The 20,475-nt window shown below is 40.9% G+C and overlaps 1 protein-coding gene across 6 annotated transcripts in view; it reads right to left on the bottom strand.

Annotated features, from left to right (window-relative positions):
- Nucleotides 1-20,475, bottom strand: part of CAMKK1 (calcium/calmodulin dependent protein kinase kinase 1) — a 350,786-nt gene that overhangs the window by 35,951 nt on the left and 294,360 nt on the right. For all 6 annotated transcript variants that reach the window (XR_011026205.1, XM_068268513.1, XM_068268512.1 and 3 more), the window contains 2 exons: nt 15,947-16,075; nt 10,249-10,349 (listed from right to left, as the gene is read on the bottom strand). Coding sequence is in view for 5 of the 6 variants with exons in the window: in XM_068268513.1 (XP_068124614.1) it covers nt 10,249-10,349; nt 15,947-16,075 (230 nt within the window). In the remaining variant the exon portion in view is untranslated. The remainder of the gene's footprint in view (nt 1-10,248; nt 10,350-15,946; nt 16,076-20,475) is intronic.

Raw genomic sequence — 20,475 nt, 5'->3', positions numbered from 1 at the left:
AAAATCTCTTCATTTGCATAGTACAATCTGAGGGTTATGTAGCTACATGTATATGCAGGAGTCCAAAGCACCAAAGGCCACAAATGTAACAATAACAAAGTGCTAGGGAAAAAAAAGCTGAATGAGCAACTAAAACAAAGATCTTAAAACATTGTGATTACAATTGATACTTTGCAGCACACCGTTGGCTTTGTTTGGGAGAGCAGGTGTTTTTATTTGGACAATGTCCTCCATGTTCCCTACATTATTACACAAATACAGGAGGACTACTCTAGAATTTCTGGAAATACGTTTAAAAGGAGAAGCCATAGGGCTTGACTCACAAAGCCGTGCAAACTGTTAAGCACGGGTTTGCTAAACAGTCAGCACGTGAAGTGCATTTCGCGGACTTTTGCGCGTGCAATTCGCAAATTGCACGCGCAAAAGTCTGCGATCGCGCGAATCGCAGCAAATTGCATGCGCAAAAGTCTGCGATCGCGCGAATCGCGGCAAATTGCGTGCGCAAAAGTCCGCGAAATGCACTTCACGTGCTAACGGTTTAGCACACCCGTGCTAAACAGTTTGCACTGCTTTGTGAATCAAGTCCTTATACTGTTTACCCAAATAGGTAAAGTTTGATAAATTATAGTAAAGTGTCTAACATTTCCCCATGCCCTCTGTACTTAATTTTGGGATGATCTCATGCTAGTTACAGCTTCAAAATGTGCACAAAGTTAAAACATTTCCCAGTCTAACCAACCCTTAACCAAGACGCTTTGCTTTGTCTGGACTTAAAGCGGATCAGAGCTAAAAAAAAATAAAAAATAAATAACTTTGACCATATTTCACCAACAGCATTGTAAATACTAAGTACAGTACTACCTAGTACCTCACCCACTGTAAAAAAAAATTCTGAGAAGTGGTTTTCTGCATCAAAATCACCTACCATAATCCTAAAATCTCAAAATTTGCAAATGCAGCCTAATGCCTGTGAGAGGTGCTCCAAGAAACACTTGCGATCATGGAATCGGAGGAGCCGGGGCAGTAGATCGATGAGGGGGTGAGGCTAAATACATTGGAGGGTAATAGGAGAGGGAGAAAAAAATGTAGGGTAAAAATAGACTAATATGTGAGGAGGCCATTAGTGATGACCCCACATTTGAACTTGGACCCAGTTTAACTACTTAAAGACCGTCTCACGCCAATGGGTGTGACCGCGGTGGCAGGCCCAGGACCGCCTAACACCAATTGGCGTCAAGTCCTGGGGCTGCAGTTTCCCAGGGAATGCCCACACGCATGCGCGATTATTCCCTGCCCATTCACAGAGCGGAGTTCTGTGAATAGCCTGCTAGGCGCCAATCGTGGCCAGCAGGCTGCTTGTAAACGAAAAGGGGAAATAATTCCTCTTTGTTTACATGCGTACAGTGCTGCCGGGGGCCGCAGCGCTGTATGAGATCGGCGATCTCCGGCCTCTGATTGGCTCTAGATAGAACTTAACTACTTTAAGACTGCCTCACGTCAATGGGCATGACTGCAGCGGCAGCCCCAGGACCGCCTAACGCCAATTGGCATCAAGTCCTGGGACTGCAGTTTCCCAGGGAACGGCCACGTGCATGCGCGATCGTTCCCTGCCACTTCATAGAACGGAGTTCCATGATTAGCTTGCTAGCCGCCAATCGTGGCTAGCAGGCCGCTTGTAAACGAAAGGGGAAAGAAATCCCCTTTGTTAACAAGCGTACAGCGGTGCGGTCTCCAGCAGTGCTGTACGAGATCAGCGATCCCCGGCCTCTGATTGGCTGATGCCTATGAGAGGCGGAACAGGAAGGATTGCCGTCCTGTTCAGTGTAATGCATAGAGGGAAGGTAAGGAAGGAAGGAGGGAGGGAGGGAGAGAGAGAGAGCCTAATACAGACTAAGAAAAAAAAGTGTGACAGGAGCGATCGGACCCCTCCTTAGGGCCAAAAATAGGAGGCGAGTCCGATCACCATACTTATTAGCTGGGCTGTGCAGGAGGTTGAAAAGCCTGCACAGCCCAGTTCAGCCAAAAAGAGCCTGGTCTTTAGGGGGGTTTAACACTGCGGTCATCAAGTGGTTAAAAATAACCTACCGTACTCCCTCTAATTCTAACCTGAAAACTTTAGGGAAAACTATTGGGTCCCAATCCAATTAACTTTTTCTTCTAGGTTTTCTCCTAGGTGATATTATACATCTTATCAATAAAATGCTTTTTAAAGCAACCAGCAAGCAAGAAAATACTCTGAATAATTTTGTCAGTACCATTCACATACTTTTTGGTATTTTTTTTCTATTGCAGAGTGCTGCATTTTTTTTAAACGAATGGTGAAAAATGATCTAGGAGAAAACTTAAGAGAAAAAGTGAATATGTTCGGGCCCATTGTGTGGCTCTTTTAAAATATTGAAAAGGGAACGGAAGAGGTATACGGAGGCTGCCATATTTATTTCCTTTTAATCAATACCAGTTGCCTGGCAGCCCTGCTGATCCTCTGCCTCTAATACTATTAGTTATAGCCCCTGAACAAGCATGCAGCAGATCAGGTGTTTCAGACTTTAAAGTCAGACCTGACAAGACTAGCTGCATGCTTGTTTCTGGTGTTATTCAGATACTACTGCAGAGAAGAAATAGACCAGCAGGGCTGCCAGGCAACTGGTATTAATTAAAAGGAAATAAATATGGCAGCCTCCGTATGCTTCTTACTTCAGTTCCCCTTGAAATATAGTTTAAAGTAATCAAAAGAAGTTATTTTTAGAAAGGTTGGATTTTACCAAATGTCATTTTAATTAAAATTACATTTGGCCAAATACACAGCAATTATAGTTTTACAAAATTGTACACCTCTACAGGGTCTCACAAGATAGTGTTCCATAACCCTTCCTCTCATATGAATTCTACTCCTGGTGTTAATCAAATAACTAAGACCGTAGAATAAAGTAGGCATCAATGTCCTTCAGTACAGCTTATGGTAATTTAAAAAAAAGTTAAACATTAGGTGGTTTTCAGTGCAGTATGCAGATAATGTTGTCATAATCAGCAAAATATGCTGTGTAGCCAGTAAAGAAAAATCAGTATTAACCACCCTGGCGTTCTGATTAAATCGCCAGGGTGGCTGCGGGAGGGTTTTTTTTAAATAAAAAAAAAACTATTTCATGCAGCCAACTGAAAGTTGGCTGCATGAAAGCCCACTAGAGGGCGCTCCGGAGGCGATCTTCCGATCGCCTCCGGCGCCCAGAATAAACAAGGAAGGCCGCAATGAGCGGCCTTCCTTGTTTTGCTTATATCGTCGCCATAGCGACGAGCGGAGTGACGTCATCGACGTCAGCCGACGTCCTGACGTCAGCCGCCTCCGATCCAGCCCTTAGCGCTGGCCGGACCTTTTAGTTCCGGCTACGCTGGGCTCAGGCGGCTGGGGGGACCCTCTTTCGCCGCTGCTCGCGGCGAATCGCCGCAGAGCGGCGGCGATCAGGCAGCACACGCGGCTGGCAAAGTGCCGGCTGCGTGTGCTGCTTTTTATTTCATTAAAATCGGCCCAGCAGGGCCTGAGCGGCAGCCGCTGGCGGTGTTGGACGAGCTGAGCTCGTCCAGACCGCTCAGCTGGTTAACCAGTCACAGATGGCAGGATGTTGCGTGTTAACTAGCAACCAGCTGCACAATGTGTGTGTGTGTGTGGGGGGGGGGGGGTGCCTACCTGAAATCTGCCCCCCAACGTTATCTCCAATCTGAACAAACAATGTCAATAGGAATAAAACCGGAAGCTTTTTTTTTTTTTAAACAATCTAAGTATAATAAACACAACAAAATGAAAAAAAATCCTTTTCTGATGTGGCTGTGCAAAAACTAGGAATTACAGCTCCATGTTTTGGAACTATGCAAAAATACAATGCTAAGTATAAGTAAGTAAGGGCATTGGGAACTGAAGAGGTAAACATTTCTTGTGCCCCTGGGTCCAATGAGAATATGTCACCCTCACAAGAGATAGAGGAAAATGTTCCTGACATTGTTTATTTAAAATGTATTTTAGACAGTAGATTATGGTACACTGGACATCATTATTAACTCCTTCCAGCCGAGAATCTTATCTTGACTCTTAAGCACTAATGAAAAATGAATTGACATTTAATGAGCAAACCGCCTACGCCACTGGTGTTTGGGAATTAATATATTCTGTCAAGTCAGTGACTGCAGTACATGTCTGTAGACTAATTACAGTAGGTGGAAGCCAACTGCAAAACAATTTATCCCTGGAAAAGACTGGCTAGCATATGATTATACTGTGGCCAATTCTTAGGATATGCGAGTTTCCAACAAATAATGCCTTCGCAGGACAAAAGGTTCAAGAAAACATTGGCTGGCGCCTTCTACAAGTAGCAGATTGTGGAGCGTTTGGGTGGCGGTGCTGTCACCTTCCCACTACATTAACAGATGGTAAGTGAAGGTACATGTCAACACTGTTAAGCTTAGTATGAATGGCTGCCCTCCAGATACATTTCATACTTGCTCCAACTGTTGAAAATATAAGAATAAAAAAAAAAATGTAAAAAGAAAAGCAAGCATTTAAAATTGAAAACAAATGACAAGTTCTCAAGGAAGCTTGAAATATTATATAGTTGGTTATTTAAAGAAATCTTAATGCAGCTCTTCTCTCCATTAGGCAGTAGTCTTGCATTATACATCGATAAAAATCACTAACAAGTTTCTTCTCTGAACGATGATCAGCTATATTTCAGTAGTTTGACCTATATGTAGTTAAATTATGCAAAATATAGATTTGCCTTCATAGGAATTTATAAGAAGGAGGAGAGAAGAATAGAAATGCAAACTTCTAATTGTCTTGCTAACCTTTACATTTAAAGAAGAAACAAAACAAACAAAAAACAAGTCAAATGTGCTGAATTCTTTTGTAGAAGTGTTGAAATGCACTATAGTATGAAATCATGCCTTTAGGGCCCTTTTCCACTAGCAGTCGCTAGCGTTCACACTGAACGCTAGCGATTGCTGAATCGCAATTACCGGCGATTCCCCGACGTTTGCGGCCGCGATTTTGCTATGCTATGCACTGCTTAGCAAAATCGCGGCAAATATCGCTCCGCCGCGCGTTCGCGTTCCTGAAAAAAACGAATCGCGGTAGTGGAAATGACCTACCGCGATTCCTATGTTAAAAAGCAAACCGTAGCGATTGTAAAATCGCTAGCGGTTTGCGACTTTTCGATTCAGCCAGCGCTGGTGGAAAAGGGCCCTAAAAGTGTTTTATTGGATGAGAAAAAAATACCAATATTTTACGAAGGAGTACATTTTGGCGCGTGGTGTTGACCGCTGCAGCTGGGTGCCATCATAGCAGCAATGCTATGCTGTGTGCCCCTTGTAGCGGTAATTCGGGACTCTGGGGCAGTTGCCAGACCCTGAATTACTTCTCCCTCCAAGTTGCGACAACTCAGAGGGGGAATAGTATTTAGCCGTCATTCGGCTCGCCCTGCCCCGAACTGTCCAGCTCCCAGATGAGATGTACTCATATTTTTATTATTATGCCTTGACAAAGAAGACCCTCAAGTCTCAAAATTTGGTATTTTTTTTCTCAACTATTCCAAAACGTCTATCCATTACCTGGACACTTGTACATGCGGATATATTAGACTGAATAAAGATTTTTTTTTGTTATTGTCCATTTTATTATACTTTACAGAAAAAAATTACTTTTTCAGTTAATACACCTTTAAAAAGCTTTGTCCAGGTCCATTTATCTACATTCTAGATTTAGATTGTAAGCTCGCAAGGGCAGGGCTCTCTCCCCCTTTTGTGTCTTGGAAATCATTATACATTTTATTCATCGTGTTACTTTTATCACTGTCATTACAGATTCTGTATTTTCTATTCTGTATGCTGTATCATTTTTTGTATTTTGTCACTAATTACAGTGGTGTGAAAAACTATTTGCCCCCTTCCTGATTTCTTATTCTTTTGCATGTTTGTCACACTTAAATGTTCCTGCTCATCAAAAAACGTTAACTATTAGTCAAAGATAACATAATTGAACACAAAATTCAGTTTTAAATGATGGTTTTTATTATTTAGTGAGAAAAAAAACCTCAAAATCTACATGGCCCTGTGTAAAAAAAGTGATTGCACCCCTTGTTAAAAAATAACTTAACTGTGGTTTATCACACCTGAGTTCAAATTCTGTAGTCACCCCCAGGCCTGATTACTGCCACACCTGTTTCAATCAAGAAATCACTTAAATAGGAGCTATCTGACACAGAGAAATAGACCAAAAGCACCTCAAAAGCTAGACATCATGCCAAGATCCAAAGAAATTCAGGAACAAATGAGAACAAAAGTACTGTAATTGAGATCTATCAGTCTGGTAAAGGTTATAAAGCCATTTCTAAAGCTTTGGGACTCCAGCGAACCACAGTTAGAGCCATTACCCAGAAATGGCAAAAACATGGAACAGTGACCTGAAACCTTCCCAGGAGTGGCCGGCCGACCAAAATTAACCCAAGAGCGCAGAGAAAACTCATCCAAGAGGCCACAAAAGACCCCAGGACAACATCTAAAGAACTGCAGGCCTTACTTGCCTCAATTAAGGTCAGTGTTCACGACTCCACCATAAGAAAGAGACTGGGCAAAAACGGCCTGCATGGCAGATATCCAAGGCGCAAACCACTTTTAAGCAAAAAGAACATTAAGGCTCGTCTCAATTTTGCTAAAAAACATCTCAATGATTGCCAAGACTTTTGGGAAAATACCTTGCGGACCGATGAGACAAAAGTTGAACTTTTTGGAAGGTGCGTGTCCAGTTACATCTGGCGTAGAAGTAACACAGCATTTCAGCAAAAGAACATCATACCAACAGTAAAATATGGTGGTGGTAGTGTGATGGTCTGGGGTTGTTTTGCTGCTTCAGGACTTGGAAGGCTTGCTGTGATAGATGGAACCATGAATTCTACTGTCTACCAAAAAATCCTGAAGGAGAATGTCCGGCCATCTGTTCGTCAACTCAAGCTGAAGCGATCTTGGGTGCTGCAGCAGGACAATGACCCAAACACACCAGCCAATCCACCTCTGAATGGCTGAAGAAAAACAAAATAAAGACTTTGGAGTGGCTTAGTCAAAGTCCTGACCTGAATCCTATTGAGATGTTGTGGCATTACCTTAAAAAGGGGTTCATGCTAGAAAACCCTCAAATAAATTACAACAATTCTGCAAAGATGAGTGGGCCAAAATTCTTCCAGAGCGCTGTAAAAGACTCGTTGCAAGTTATCGCAAACGCTTGATTGCAGTTATTGCTGCCAAGGGTGGCCCAACCAGTTATTAGGTTCTGGGGCAATTTCTTTTTCACAAAGGGCCATGTAGGTTTTGAGTTATTTTTCTCACTAAATAATAAAAACCATCATTTAAAACTGCATTTTGTGTTCAATTATGTTATCTCTGAATAATAGTTAACAGTTTTTGATGAGCAGAAACATTTAAGTGTGACAAACATGCAAAAGAATAAGAAATCAGGAAGGGGGCAAATAGTTTTTCACACCACTGTATGTATCTTGTATATTAGTGTACAACATTGTCTGTATTATTATGTACCCCATGTTTGTTTCTTACTTTGTACAGCGCCACGGAATATGTTGGCACTTTATAAGTCAATAATAATAATAATAATTCTAGGTCATCAGCACATCCCTACAATTGGGAAATTATTATTATTTAACTCAAACATAATCAGACTAAAACCATATATCACATATCTGTATTTTAATTATTATTCATGAGAATACATAAGTAGCCATGGCAATGTGCCCCTTATCGTACTTCCTGTGTGGAGAATTTAATATGTGAGCTGAGAAATGACAGCTAGTGCGCTAAAGTTCCACTGCATCCTCTCAATATAAGGAATAAGCTCTGTTCTCAATGAGTGTTACCGCAGAGCTAAATCTTTTGTGCTTAAAGAGTAACTGTCAGGCTGCAGAAGCTAATTTAAACCTCTATTCTCCTGTGTTAAACAGTTTAGAAGGAAGCCCAAAAGCCATTAGTGAAGATAAAAATCTCAGTTACCTTTGATGTGTGCTTATCAGCAAGTCTGTTATAGACCCATAAGGACGCAAGCCGCATACTAAACTGCAAAGCATTCTGGGGCCCTCCCCTCGGCTGCTAATGAGACGTTACAGAAGCTTGTAATCAGTCCAGCGCGTAGCACTGATAAATCTCTGGGCAGAGTACTCTGCAGGAGTCAGCTATTGTTCCTAGCCACATGGCTCATTAATATTCACTGCACACTGTGTTATTCAGTACGAGCTTATCTGTGATCAGGAAGCAGGCAGGACATGACGACACATTTGACAGAAAAACATGGAGCCTGCCATGAGCTGTCAGGAGCATCTATCTCTGCATATACTATATACAAATTCTGTGAAATCCAAACGTGGACAGTGAAATGCATATGTAATGTAAGTACAGCCAATCTTTAGCTACTGATATATGTGTTTATTTTCTCTGAGACCTTATACCTAACAGCTCCTCTTTAAAAAAGACAGCAGCACTGGATTACATGACCTAAAAGCATTTTTAAAGCACTTGCTAAGATAATTACACGCTTAAGGCTAAAGCTATTGATACAGTGGTATTTATCTATCTGTATTTGTCTTTGGATTGCTGCACAGAGTCCAACATTATAGTAAATAATAACAGATCTCCTAAAGACTTGTTAATGAATAAACACTGCTTTTGATTTTGATAACGGATGTTATGGAGTACAATTGGGATATTTGTATAGGGCTGAACGGAAACTAGAAGACCCCTACTGAAAAGGCTATGCTTAGTCCAACTTTGCGTTCCTTAAACAGAATGTATATGTAGCATTCAGCTTCATATGAGCAATTAGTAACCCCCATGATGCATCACTTCAGGACTAAGGCTGGGTCCACACTAGACCCGGTTGCAGGACGAACACTGCAGTCCGGATCAGGGAAGTACCCACCGTACTGCAAACTGATGAAAGTGCATCAGTTTTGCATCAGTTTTGTATCAGTTTCCGTTCAGGTTTTTCCCTGACAGAAAACGTCTCTATCATTAGGAAGGATATATCAACAAGAAAGATCGATCGGCACTAGATGACAGCTGGCCCAGGGGGTCTATAGGTGCAGAATTGCTGTGCCTCCAGATAAACAACAATAAGTAAACCAACTTGAGGAAAAAAGATCCGGGCACCAGCTTGCCAATTCAGCAGTCACCTTTTATTGCATCCCCATACCACAAGTGAGAAATTGCCTAGGGATGGGGATGCTGGGGATGCAATAAAAGGTGACTGCTGAATTGGCAAGCTGGTGCCCGGATCTTTTTTCCTCAAGTTGGTTTAATCATTAGGAAGGAGTGGGAGGATTTTTTGGGCCAATCATAAAGCTCAGGCTATCCGTTTTCACATCCGTTTTTTGCCTGTGGAGCTGGAGATGCGTTTTCTCATTGCTTTCACTACCCCTGCGTGTATCCGTGGTCCTGATCCGTTGCGTGAAAATGCAGCAGGTCCGGACCTTCCGTTCAGGTTTTGAAAACGGTTTTGAAAACGGATCCCCGCAAACGCAGACGGATCCGTTTTTTACTTGGGTGAGGCTGGCTGCTATTTTAAACATTAGTATCCGGGACTCCGTTTTTCATCAGGTTTGAAAAACGCAGCCACGGATACGTTTCCGGACCTAGTGTGGACCAGCTCTGAGGGTGACTATGCTTATATGACCCTCAATTATTAGGCTATTTGCGCCATAAGCAAGCCGTTCTAAAAATGTGTGTGGAAGAGTCATAAAGGAATGATTTGTATATTCCTTCATGGTTTGGAAGTGATGCTTTATGGCTCATGTGAAGCTTCGTGCTTGCAAAAACCTTTGCTTTAGGGAGGTATAATTAAACATTTAGTTTTCATATAATTTGCTTTTGTTTTGTTTTTAACCATTTGTTGAGTAATAGGCTGCAATATGGAAGGGCAGCTTTATTAAATGTCTGGTATGCCCAGTGGTGGGTGAACATTTACAGCAGCTACCACTGATAATTGTAGAATGAGGGCATGCAAGGACAACGTACTGGGACAAAGGTCTTATAAGAATGAATCATAGTTAACAACTGACATTTCTGCATGTTTTTTCCTCAGGAAAGGGAGTTTAATCCTCACTGCTTGAGCTCAGTACCAACAGCAGATCTTCCTCTAAGTAATGGTTTAGGGAATTTTCATATCATGAAAACTACATATAATAAGCCACACTATCTTTAACTTACATTAATAGGTTTCCTGGGGCAGACATAGATCTCTCTTCTCTTCGTGCACATTCAAAAGGGTTTCCAAACGAGCGCTTCCTTAGCATTGCTTTTACTAAAATCTTGAAGAAACACAAGAATCATATCAACATAAGAATGGGTATACCCAATAAATATTGCTGATGGTATGAAAATAACTTCTAGCTACTATGCAGCATGAATGTTTATATTTTAAGCATGCAATACAACTTCATCCTTTTTGCGTCACTTCAAAGTGCATTTGTGTCTGGTCAACAGCTCCAACTCTTACGCCCCATCTACACGATACGATTCCTTGTACGATTCGATTACGATTCTATTTACGATCCGATTAAATCCGACATGTCCGATCGGGATTTTATTCAATTCGATTTGTCATTGTTTTGCAATGGCAAATCGAATTGAATAGAATCAAATCCGTATCGGACATGTCGGATTTAGTCGAATCGTAAATATAATCGTAATCAAAACGTACAAAGAATCGTATCGTGTAGATTGGGCTTTAGATAAACAGACCAGCAACATATCTAACTAAAGAGAACCAAGGGAATGTTACACCCAGTGGCCACCATGAGAATGTGGACTAAGTAGAATTTCAGCTGCTTCTACCCTTTCTTGTCTACCATGAACGGCTGTAATCCAGTTACTCGTTTCAGACTATACGTAAATATATAGTACCCAGCCAACCTATCTGGTGAGTTTTGTGCGTTGTGTGTGATCAAGCACCTAAAATATTGTAGAAATCCAGAGGTGCCCTCTTCCACTGTGGAGATCCAGTGTGGTGCTATGTGACCTTTTAATCTGGTAAAACATGATTTCTTGTCGCCACAAGGTGTACATGTAAAAATTTCGCATGTTAAAAAAGGGCACCAAATATAGCCGTTATCTTCATTTATTGGCCAGTAAAATAGGGGCAAGGAAATACCGTAGAATATCCTTTATAAAACCACTATCTTAACACCGTTTTAACATGAAGAAAACAAAGATTATATGAAATATACTGTATCTGGCAGACACGAATGTCTGTATATTTGAACATTGTGAAGTAAAAATTAAAAGATATACAACTTTTTTGAGAGAACATTTAGATCAATGTTTTAGAAACAATTTGTAACAAAAGGGTCATAATGCACTAGAATTATTGAGAACTGGTTATTAAAAACCATACAGTATATATAGCATCATGGCGGCTATTTTATCCACACCATAATGGTAGGGATAGCTGCAGGGATGGTTAGTTTGAGAATAGGTTGAGGTAGCCTATAGTAGAATTTCGCTAACACTGTCGATATTCTAATTTCCCCTGTTATCAATAGTAGAATATCCGTAAAGTTACCGATATTCTATCGATGGCAATATTCGCGTCCATTTCACCTTGCGTTTATTTTTAAAAATACACATTGTAAGTGACATCCTGGAGTCGGAATGGGTATAGATTTTAGAAAAACCCTCCTAAAGCGAAGCAAAGCACAATATTCTCCCTTAAAGAGGAACTCCAGTGAAAATAATGTAATAAAAAAAGTGCTTCATTTTTACAATAACTATGTATAAATGATTTAGTCAGTGTTTGCCCATTGTAAAATCCTTTAAATCCCTGATTTGCATTCTGACATTTATTACATGGTGACATTTTTACTGTGGGCAGGCGATGTAGCTGCTGCATGCTTTTTTGGCAGTTGGAAGCAGCTGTAAACAGCTATTTCCCACAATGCAGCAAGGTTCACAGACAGGAAACTGCCAAGAGTACGTACTAATTTCTTTGTGGGAGGGGTTTCACCACAATATCAGCCATACAGCGCCCCCTGATGGTCTGTTTGTGAAAGGAATAGATTTCTCATGTAAAAGGGGGTATCAGCTACTGATTGAGATAAAGTTCAATTCTTGGTCGGAGTTTCTCTTTAAGTGCACTTGTAGCTCTACACTTCCTAATACTGCTGCTCAGATCCTCAGTGCTTCCAACCAACGATGTCCTCTTGGGGCTCTGGTCACTTACTGTATATAATGCCATCAAGCAATTGCTAACTGCCGTGTTTTTATTCTAATTTCTCGATCATTGCCAGTAATGCCATAATTTACAACAGTGTAAATAATACAGTAAGTGTTTATTGTAACTTCAATTTTGCACTAATTATTCTCAACACTCATTCAGTGCCTAAAGCAACTAAAGCAATCATATTAATTCCTCGCACACTGCTATGAGTGGTAGTGACTAATACTTTCCACTTCTTCTGTATTCTCATACATACTCAGGCGCTGCGTGTGATTCCTTTTTGGTTGGATATTCAAGGTCAACATTTTTCCGTTAAATTAGAACATAAAGGGCCAGAGAAGGGAGTCCAGCTTATGTGGTATCCCAATTCCAGTCCTAATCCAATGAATAATCAGCCAAAGATTTTCTTAAACTACTCACAATGAATATTTGGTGTTCCTGTTGGCTAACAAATAATGAAAGCTTCATGCAGTTATTATATGAACTTGTGTGTTATCTCAACACTTGCAGAATGAATCCAATGTACATACCCTACATAACAATATAATATAAAAACAATCCTAATGTGGATTACACCACTGGTCAAGCCATCTCCACTATGGGGAGGGTAAGTGGATTGTATTCACATTCTAAAGGGGCTCACTAATTATCCAATTTTACCTTCCAATCGGATTAGATTGGATACTATTAATGCTACCAACTGATAAACAATTGGATAATCCATCAGATAGTAAATTTTTGTATTGACTATCTGAAATGGTCAGATTGGTTATAATTTTTATTCCACTATTGGGCCTGATCTATCATTTCTGATCATTTACTTCTAATTGCAATTATCAGATCGAAAGGTCAATTGTTCAGTAAAATTGGATCGTTAGAGGGTACCTTTATTCTGACTAATAGCTGGTCTAAAATGTATTGGACTGAAAATATTCAAAAATTAATTACGTGAGTATAAAAACACCCACTCAGGAGAAAGCTGTACATTTAACTTTTTTTTAGGGGAACAGGGTTTCAAATGTAACAGATATATAAAATGAACGTTCCCCTAAGGGAGGTGTGCAAATGGTGTGGGTACTACAGGAGCTCCGCCATAGCTGCCCATCTATAATGAGGGTCTCCATCTTCTCTGTCCTGGAGCAGTAGAACCGCAGTGATGCCAGGCGTCCCTGCCTGCCGCAGTGTATATATGACTTACTAGTCTTAGGCAGTGACCAAAAACTGGTTATTTACATAGTCATATTTAATAGTACAGGCACTTGCTATATAGGGAATATTTTCACCCTGATTAAAATATATCATGCTTCCAAGATTTATAGTCTACTGCATTTCAGGATGGTTCTTCACACGATAATAGACAAAAAGTTAGAACATTCCCATGGAAACAAAATTCTCTGTTACCCATTTATGACAACTGATTATTGTCAACCTGCAAAGTGATTACAGCTAACTATAAATGGCCTAGAATTCACTTTATAAACACAAGCCTTAATCCTTATCAATTTGCACATGAATTTAAGGTCTTCTTACCCCAATGAACTATACTAAAGGCCAGTGAGGCCACCATAATGAGAAGACACAGAATAAGGCCTGCAAAATGACGACTACTTCATTTGCTTGTTTTATCTTTTTCCAGTCACTTATAAAACAACCTTCATGTATGATGCATCACTGACCTGTTCAGTTGTCATTTATCTGTAACCCATTCTTGCCTTGTGTCTGTGTGTTTATACTCTATTGCGTAGCGCTATGGACGATGGTGCTATGTAAATCCAAAATATTATTAATAATAATAATACTGTATTCATTTGCTTGTTTTAACTTGTTCTAATCAAATAAAATGGAAGAACTCCAAAGCAGTCTCCTTTGTTTCTCAAGGTGACTCTGTTATCTTTGGATCTGTCAGTCAAGATATCTGGGCCTCCTCTTAGTTGAAGGCTTTCTCAGATTTTTGTCTAAACCTCTTGTTTTAGTTCACCCGTCGAGGATCGGGACCAGATCACCTTGAGGGACATGGCTAGCCCGCCTATACATATGCGTTTTAGCTGTGTAACTGAATGTTTTCTGTTGCTATGCAGGGGGGGGGGGGATGACAGAGCAGCGCGTGCGTAATGTCATGTGGTGGGGGTTCTTCAAAGCAGTTGGCTGTCCGTTAGGTGATTAGATCCGCCTGGCGGATCGCTTGTGCAGTAGGCAGTCGGGGGCCATGTACACATGCCAGATTATTGGCTAAGGCGATCATTATCGGTTGTCTCAGCTAAGCCGAAGGTCTCCACACTACTCAGAAGTTTTGCTGCTGATACCCTTTAACCACTTCAGGACTCAGCCTTTACCCCCCCTTAAGGACCAGCACTGATTTCTAAGATCTGTGCTGGGTGGGCTCTACAGCCCCCAGCACAGATCAAACACCAGGCAGAGCGACCAGATCGCCCCCCTTTTTTCCCCACTAAGGGGGATGATGTGCTGGGGGGGTTGGATCGCTCCTGCCTGCGTGTGGCTGGCGGGGGGGCACCTCAAAGCCCCCTCCACCGCAGGATTCCCCCTCTCCCTCTCCTCCCTCCCTGCCCCGGAGATTGGAGGCTGCACAGGAACGGATCTGTCCTGCGCAGCCTCTAACAGGCTCCTGCCTGTCATGTGACAGCGATCCCCGGCCGCTGATTGGCCCGGGGATCGCTGATCTAGTACAACGCTGCTACTGTTAGCAGCGTTGTAAAAATGTAAACAAAGCGGATTATTTCCGCTTGTGTTTACATTTAGCCTGCGAGCCGCGATCGGCAGCCCGCAGGCTATTCACGGAGTCCCCCGCCATGAATTGACAGGAATGTTTCCTGATTATTTAGCCTGCAGCCGGCGACGCAGACGTGCGTCGCTGGTCCTGCAGCTACCACTTCGCCGACGCGAGTTATGAGTGCATGTGCAAGTGGTTAAAAGACAGCAAAAAAGAAATAGTTTGAAAATGACATGTTAATCCTTTTTAACTCCCACTCCAATATCAAGTTGATATCTTTAACGCTCTTTGACTGGCCAACTAGGCAATGGGCCCGATCCAATTCACTTTTTCTCCAAAGTTTTCTCCTAGGCAATATTTTCACATCTTATCAATAAAATGCCTTTTAACCACAAGCAAGCAAGAACATTTTTTAAATAATTTTGCCTACCTGCTTTTCGGTACTTTTCAATTGCAGAGTGCTGAAAAGTTATTTTAACCAGAGGATGAAAAATGATCTCCTAGGAGAAAATTTAATAGAAAATTGTGGATTGGACCCAATGTGTTTATTGCTATTCTGGAGCTGTTTTGAGGGAGGGGGTAACTTTTACCAGCGTGTCAATTTTAAGTAAAAAAAGTTATTGCACCAGCGGTGCGCTCTAGTTGTCTTGTTGTTTTCTGTATGATTCAGGTGAAGGCTGCTAAGTTTGCCACCTAATATATGCAGCATAACAGATTTCAGGGTCATAACGCATTGCATGCAGTGCATTACCGGTAAATGCATCCATTAGTAGTAGAGGTGAAGCATGTATTTAATTGACTGCATACTTCACTGTACCCAACGCAACACAAGCATAACATGCAATGCCGCTGTCCCGATCCATTGCATTTCTGCTGTCACAGGAAACTCAAGCCTAAAATGCTGTCCTATGAACAAACAACACTTAATGACAAAAGTAGGGTTTCCTAAAGAGGGCTCATACCACAGCCGTCAAACTTGGGATAAGTTTGACTGAATTCTTAACTTCTTCTTCTGTCACTTCCACAATTGAACAATGTTCTTCCTCCAGTGGCAATGGGTCCTCCTCATTTCTTGTCACCCAAGGATGAAGCTGATCAAAATAAAAATAGAGAGCAGCGTAACATTGGGTTGCTATGGTTTTATTAAAACATCTCATTGCATTTTCAGAATGTGCTATCCATAATAATTATAGCACATTTTCTCGCCGATGTTATCACTGCCTTTAGGAATTGCTTTGTTATGCTTCAAAAGAAATAAGGAAGACATAAGGCATTAATTGATTTCAAGTAATTTATCACCGATGCTGAAAAAAATAATTATACTTGTGTTAATGAAATTCATATACAGAGAAGCAGATGTAAAACATTATGAAGTACATGATAAAGATAATACATTTTCTAACAGTGAGGTGGATTTGTTGGAGTTTGTGGTTGTTAAGGAGTAGCAGCAAAAAGTTGGCATGGCAACATCTGACCACACATAAAAATGTTACTTTTTAAATAAGTCAGTAACTCCTTTGAGCATGTAGTTTTCAGATTTAAAAACACAAGCACTAATTTATACAACAATTCTATATATATATATTTCTTTGTTTCAACATTTGTTGCACATCAGGTATTTAAATTGACAGCCCAGTGAACTGACATCTACTGATTGTTTTAAAGGGACCCTAAGCACTAAATAAAAATGAAATTTGGACCTATCTGGGGCTTCCTCCAGCCCCCCGTAGCCCACAAGGTCCTCCAGCATCCTCTTCTTCTCTCTCCATATCCCGCTGGCAGCTCTGACCCATAGACTGCACTGTCTGCTGTTTCCATACATGTGCTGCGATTCACCAGTGAATCGCAGCGCATGGTGCCTGCATTTTGGGGAGATTGCCCTCTGCAATCCCATTCAGTATAATGAATGGGATCACAAGCGCGGCCCCCTGGAAGTCATGTGCACGGCTCTGCATTGCAAATGGAAAAGAGCCATAAGGCATTCCTTCAGTAAGTAATTTTGAAATCCTTAAAAAAAAGAGGACCTTCATCCTGAAAAACAAAATCCTGCAGCGCTGCTGAAATGAAAAGTTATATTTACCTACGGTGTCTTGTCCCACAAAGCCGCACAAAGACCCCGCATCACTACACTTCCGCTGTTCTTGCTGTGTAAGTTTAGGGTCCAAGGTGGCGCACAGATTGGAGAGAATTTAGCATAATGTTAGGATATTACCCTACATGTAGCATTTTGTTTATTTTGAGGTGCGACTTGTGGAATTGAAGTGTAATAACACACAGGAGGTGAATAGGGGACCCCATATCTGGACAGAGGATGCTTATGTGTGAACAGTGTGATACAGACTCTATATTAGCCAAGAACTTGGTGATTTTGTTTGCTTAGATTTTGTTTTAAAACTGGTATATTATAATCTGTTCATTTAATTTATTTTACATTTTTTAAAAGATAGGGTCGTTTTTTTGAAATTAATTTAAACAATTGAAGTGTGAGAGTCCATCTGTCCTAGTTATATTTTTATGCTGCTGACATTTTGAACTGTAGAACGGCATTCAGAGATAATTAGCGGTAATGATGTCACCTACAGTTGGAGTATAAGGAAGAATCAAGCCATGCTATTGACAACTAAAGAGGACTCTATAATGCTGTGTGCTGTAAATGACCCATGTACAGTAGGAGTTAACTACAGGCTATGCTGAAACATTTTAGTATGTGCTGTCAATTGCTATAAATACCGCTCGAACAAAACAGCATTCAGTGCTATGAGCTCTGCAGAATATATTGTGTACAGTGCATACATCTGTGAAATGCAGAGATCTGACCCCGCTCACTGCAGGACAACCCTGAAACACAATTTCTTACTGCAGCAAACATCTGTCATAATAAAATGACTGGGCTATAGATTCTTGCTAATACACAGCTGCTATGTATCCACGTGTCCATGGATCTAAAAAACGGAACAATTTTTCTCATATATGACAATACTGTAGTCGACTGCTCAGAAAAACCTGCTGCTCAATATGGTAATAGCTTTCAGTCCAAAGGAAATATAATGGGTTTGCAGTAAGTTAAGGGGTAAACCAACTGTTTGTTTTATAAATGTGGATGTTCAATGAGAAATGCCTATGATGCACTGAGTAAATGTAAGTGTGCGTGGACTTTCAGTATGTGCTTTACAAGAAGCAAGATACATACAAGTAAATACATTTAAGATGTATAAAAGAATGTGAAATGCAAATATGATACATATTTTGCTTGCATTAATTTTACAGTATGAAGTGCTTTTGAGCAACTTGGCAAGGCTGATCGGGGTGACACACTTGTCAATAAAACAGTACTTGAACAACAATTGTGGCCAGTTCCGCCTCACAGGAAAATCTTTCCTGTACTGACAAAAACATTCAAATCAATTAGTATATGCACATTTCCTTTAAATAATTTAAAGTGTTACTTAAAGGGACACTGTAGGGGGGTCAAGGGAAAATGAGTTGAAGTTACCCGGGGCTTCTAATGGTCCTTCACAGACATCCTGTGCCTGCGCAGCCACTCCCCAATGCTCCGGCCCCGCTTCCGGTTCACTTCTGGAATTTCAGACTTTAAAGAAAACCACTGCTCCGGCGTTGCCGTGTCCTCACTCCCGCTGATGGCACCAGGAGCATACTGCGCAGGCCCAGTATGGTCTGTACCTGCACCGTGCGCTCCTGGTGACATCAGGGGAATCGAGGACACGGCAACTCAGGCGCAGTGATTTTCAGACTTTAAAGTCTGAAATTCCAGAAGTGAACCGGAGGCGGGGCCGGAGCATTGGGGAGTGGCTGCGCGGGCACAGGATGTCTGCCGGGGACCATTAGAAGCCCCGGGTAACTTCAACTAATTTTTCCCCGACCCCCCTATAGTATCCCTTTAAAAATCATTTTTATACAGTTTTTAGATTTTGGTATAACTGCCTCATGAGGAGGGGCACTCCACAGCTTAATCAATCTTACTATTAAGAATCTAGATAGAACGAGAAATTTACTATTAATCATTCAAAGCCAAGCTTAAGAGACTTGACGTGTTTTGTGAACAAATAGTGGGTTTTTGTTTACTTCATCAGGAGGAATTCACAGTTTGAAGTTGCTTGGACATACAAACTTGAATCAGAATCCTTTAATACTTAGTAGACAAGAAAAGAATATTATAATCATAGACAGCTCCCAATAAAAGGGGATGGAACAAGTGTTATTTGAATACAGGTGTACAGTAGATTAAATAATGTTCTCTCTATTAGATTGTCCAAGGAACAGGGAAAGATGGTTTCTGGACCACCACCTTCTAGACCAATCATAAGATATGCATTTTTCCACTACCCTTGGGTATCTTGCCTTAGGACACGATTTACTCACCAAATTTGTGTACCTGGACTTCGATACATTTGAAAATATTAATTATTTTGCTATTGTTTAATTATGAGACCTCTTATTCATGGTTCCCTAGTTGTGAATCATCTTATACGTCCTTCTTAGGAAGTGTAGTAAAGCTGTAGTTCATGGCTAGGATGTGGCATTATATGTGATTTAAAGAAGCTACATTTTACCTGCTTTAGATATTTTTTTTATTGTGTTTGTGGCTGTATTGGCTCTTCCTGGCTTCACCTCCTTAGTCCTGCTGGTACCTTACATTTTGTTCTCGAGTCCTCCATAGACTATGTTGAATAGTTATATTTAAGTGCAGTATAATCTTGTTATAGTAAACTCGGTTATAGTAAAACTTTCAGTATAGTACACTAAATAACCAGGTCCCAGCCAAGCACCATTATAAGTATATAGGAGTAAGTTCTGTTATAGCAAACCTGTTTTTTGGTACCTGCGGTATTCTGTATCTGGCTAGTGGAAGGTATGTATCATACATCAGCCGGAGACCCATAACCCATGGTAAATGGGAAGGCTGGCAGCCTGCTTGCTATCTACACACTGCTCTGGACCTATGTGGATTACCTCAAAAGCACCAGCTGGTTAGACCTTTGCTTCCTGTGTAAGCTGCTGCCTGATTACTAAGGGAATTGCCTGTTATCTGTGACTTGCTTGTGCATGGCTGCAATGCTACAGTAGCATCCCGCCTGCACAGAAATGTGGACAGAGGAGCACACTATCAGTACTGTATCTGCATTCATTGGTGAGACCGATACTTCCTGTGCAAGATATTGCATGATAATTGCATGCAAATCTCTGCATATCGAGCACTGAGCATTTTAATTTAGCTTAGATGCGGTCTGTGCTCACTTGCTGATGCATTGTACAATAGTATACTGTATGTGCTTGGGTATGACAATTTCTGATCTAGTAAAATACTTTGCCCAATCCCTTGGAGTTTACTATAAAGGGATTTTACTGTAATATATAAAGATGCGAAAAAAAACTCAAACCAATGTGAAATTATAATGGATACAGGATGAGGGAGAAATTAAGCAAATAAACTTCAAGCTGGTTATCAACCAACTGGTAGACACTTTCATTA

The sequence above is a fragment of the Hyperolius riggenbachi genome, chromosome 2, assembly GCF_040937935.1.
Source record: "Hyperolius riggenbachi isolate aHypRig1 chromosome 2, aHypRig1.pri, whole genome shotgun sequence".
Taxonomy (NCBI): Eukaryota; Metazoa; Chordata; class Amphibia; order Anura; family Hyperoliidae; genus Hyperolius; species Hyperolius riggenbachi.
The sequence above is the reverse complement of the archived record's forward strand: the minus strand, read 5'-3'. Positions and strand labels throughout refer to the sequence as shown.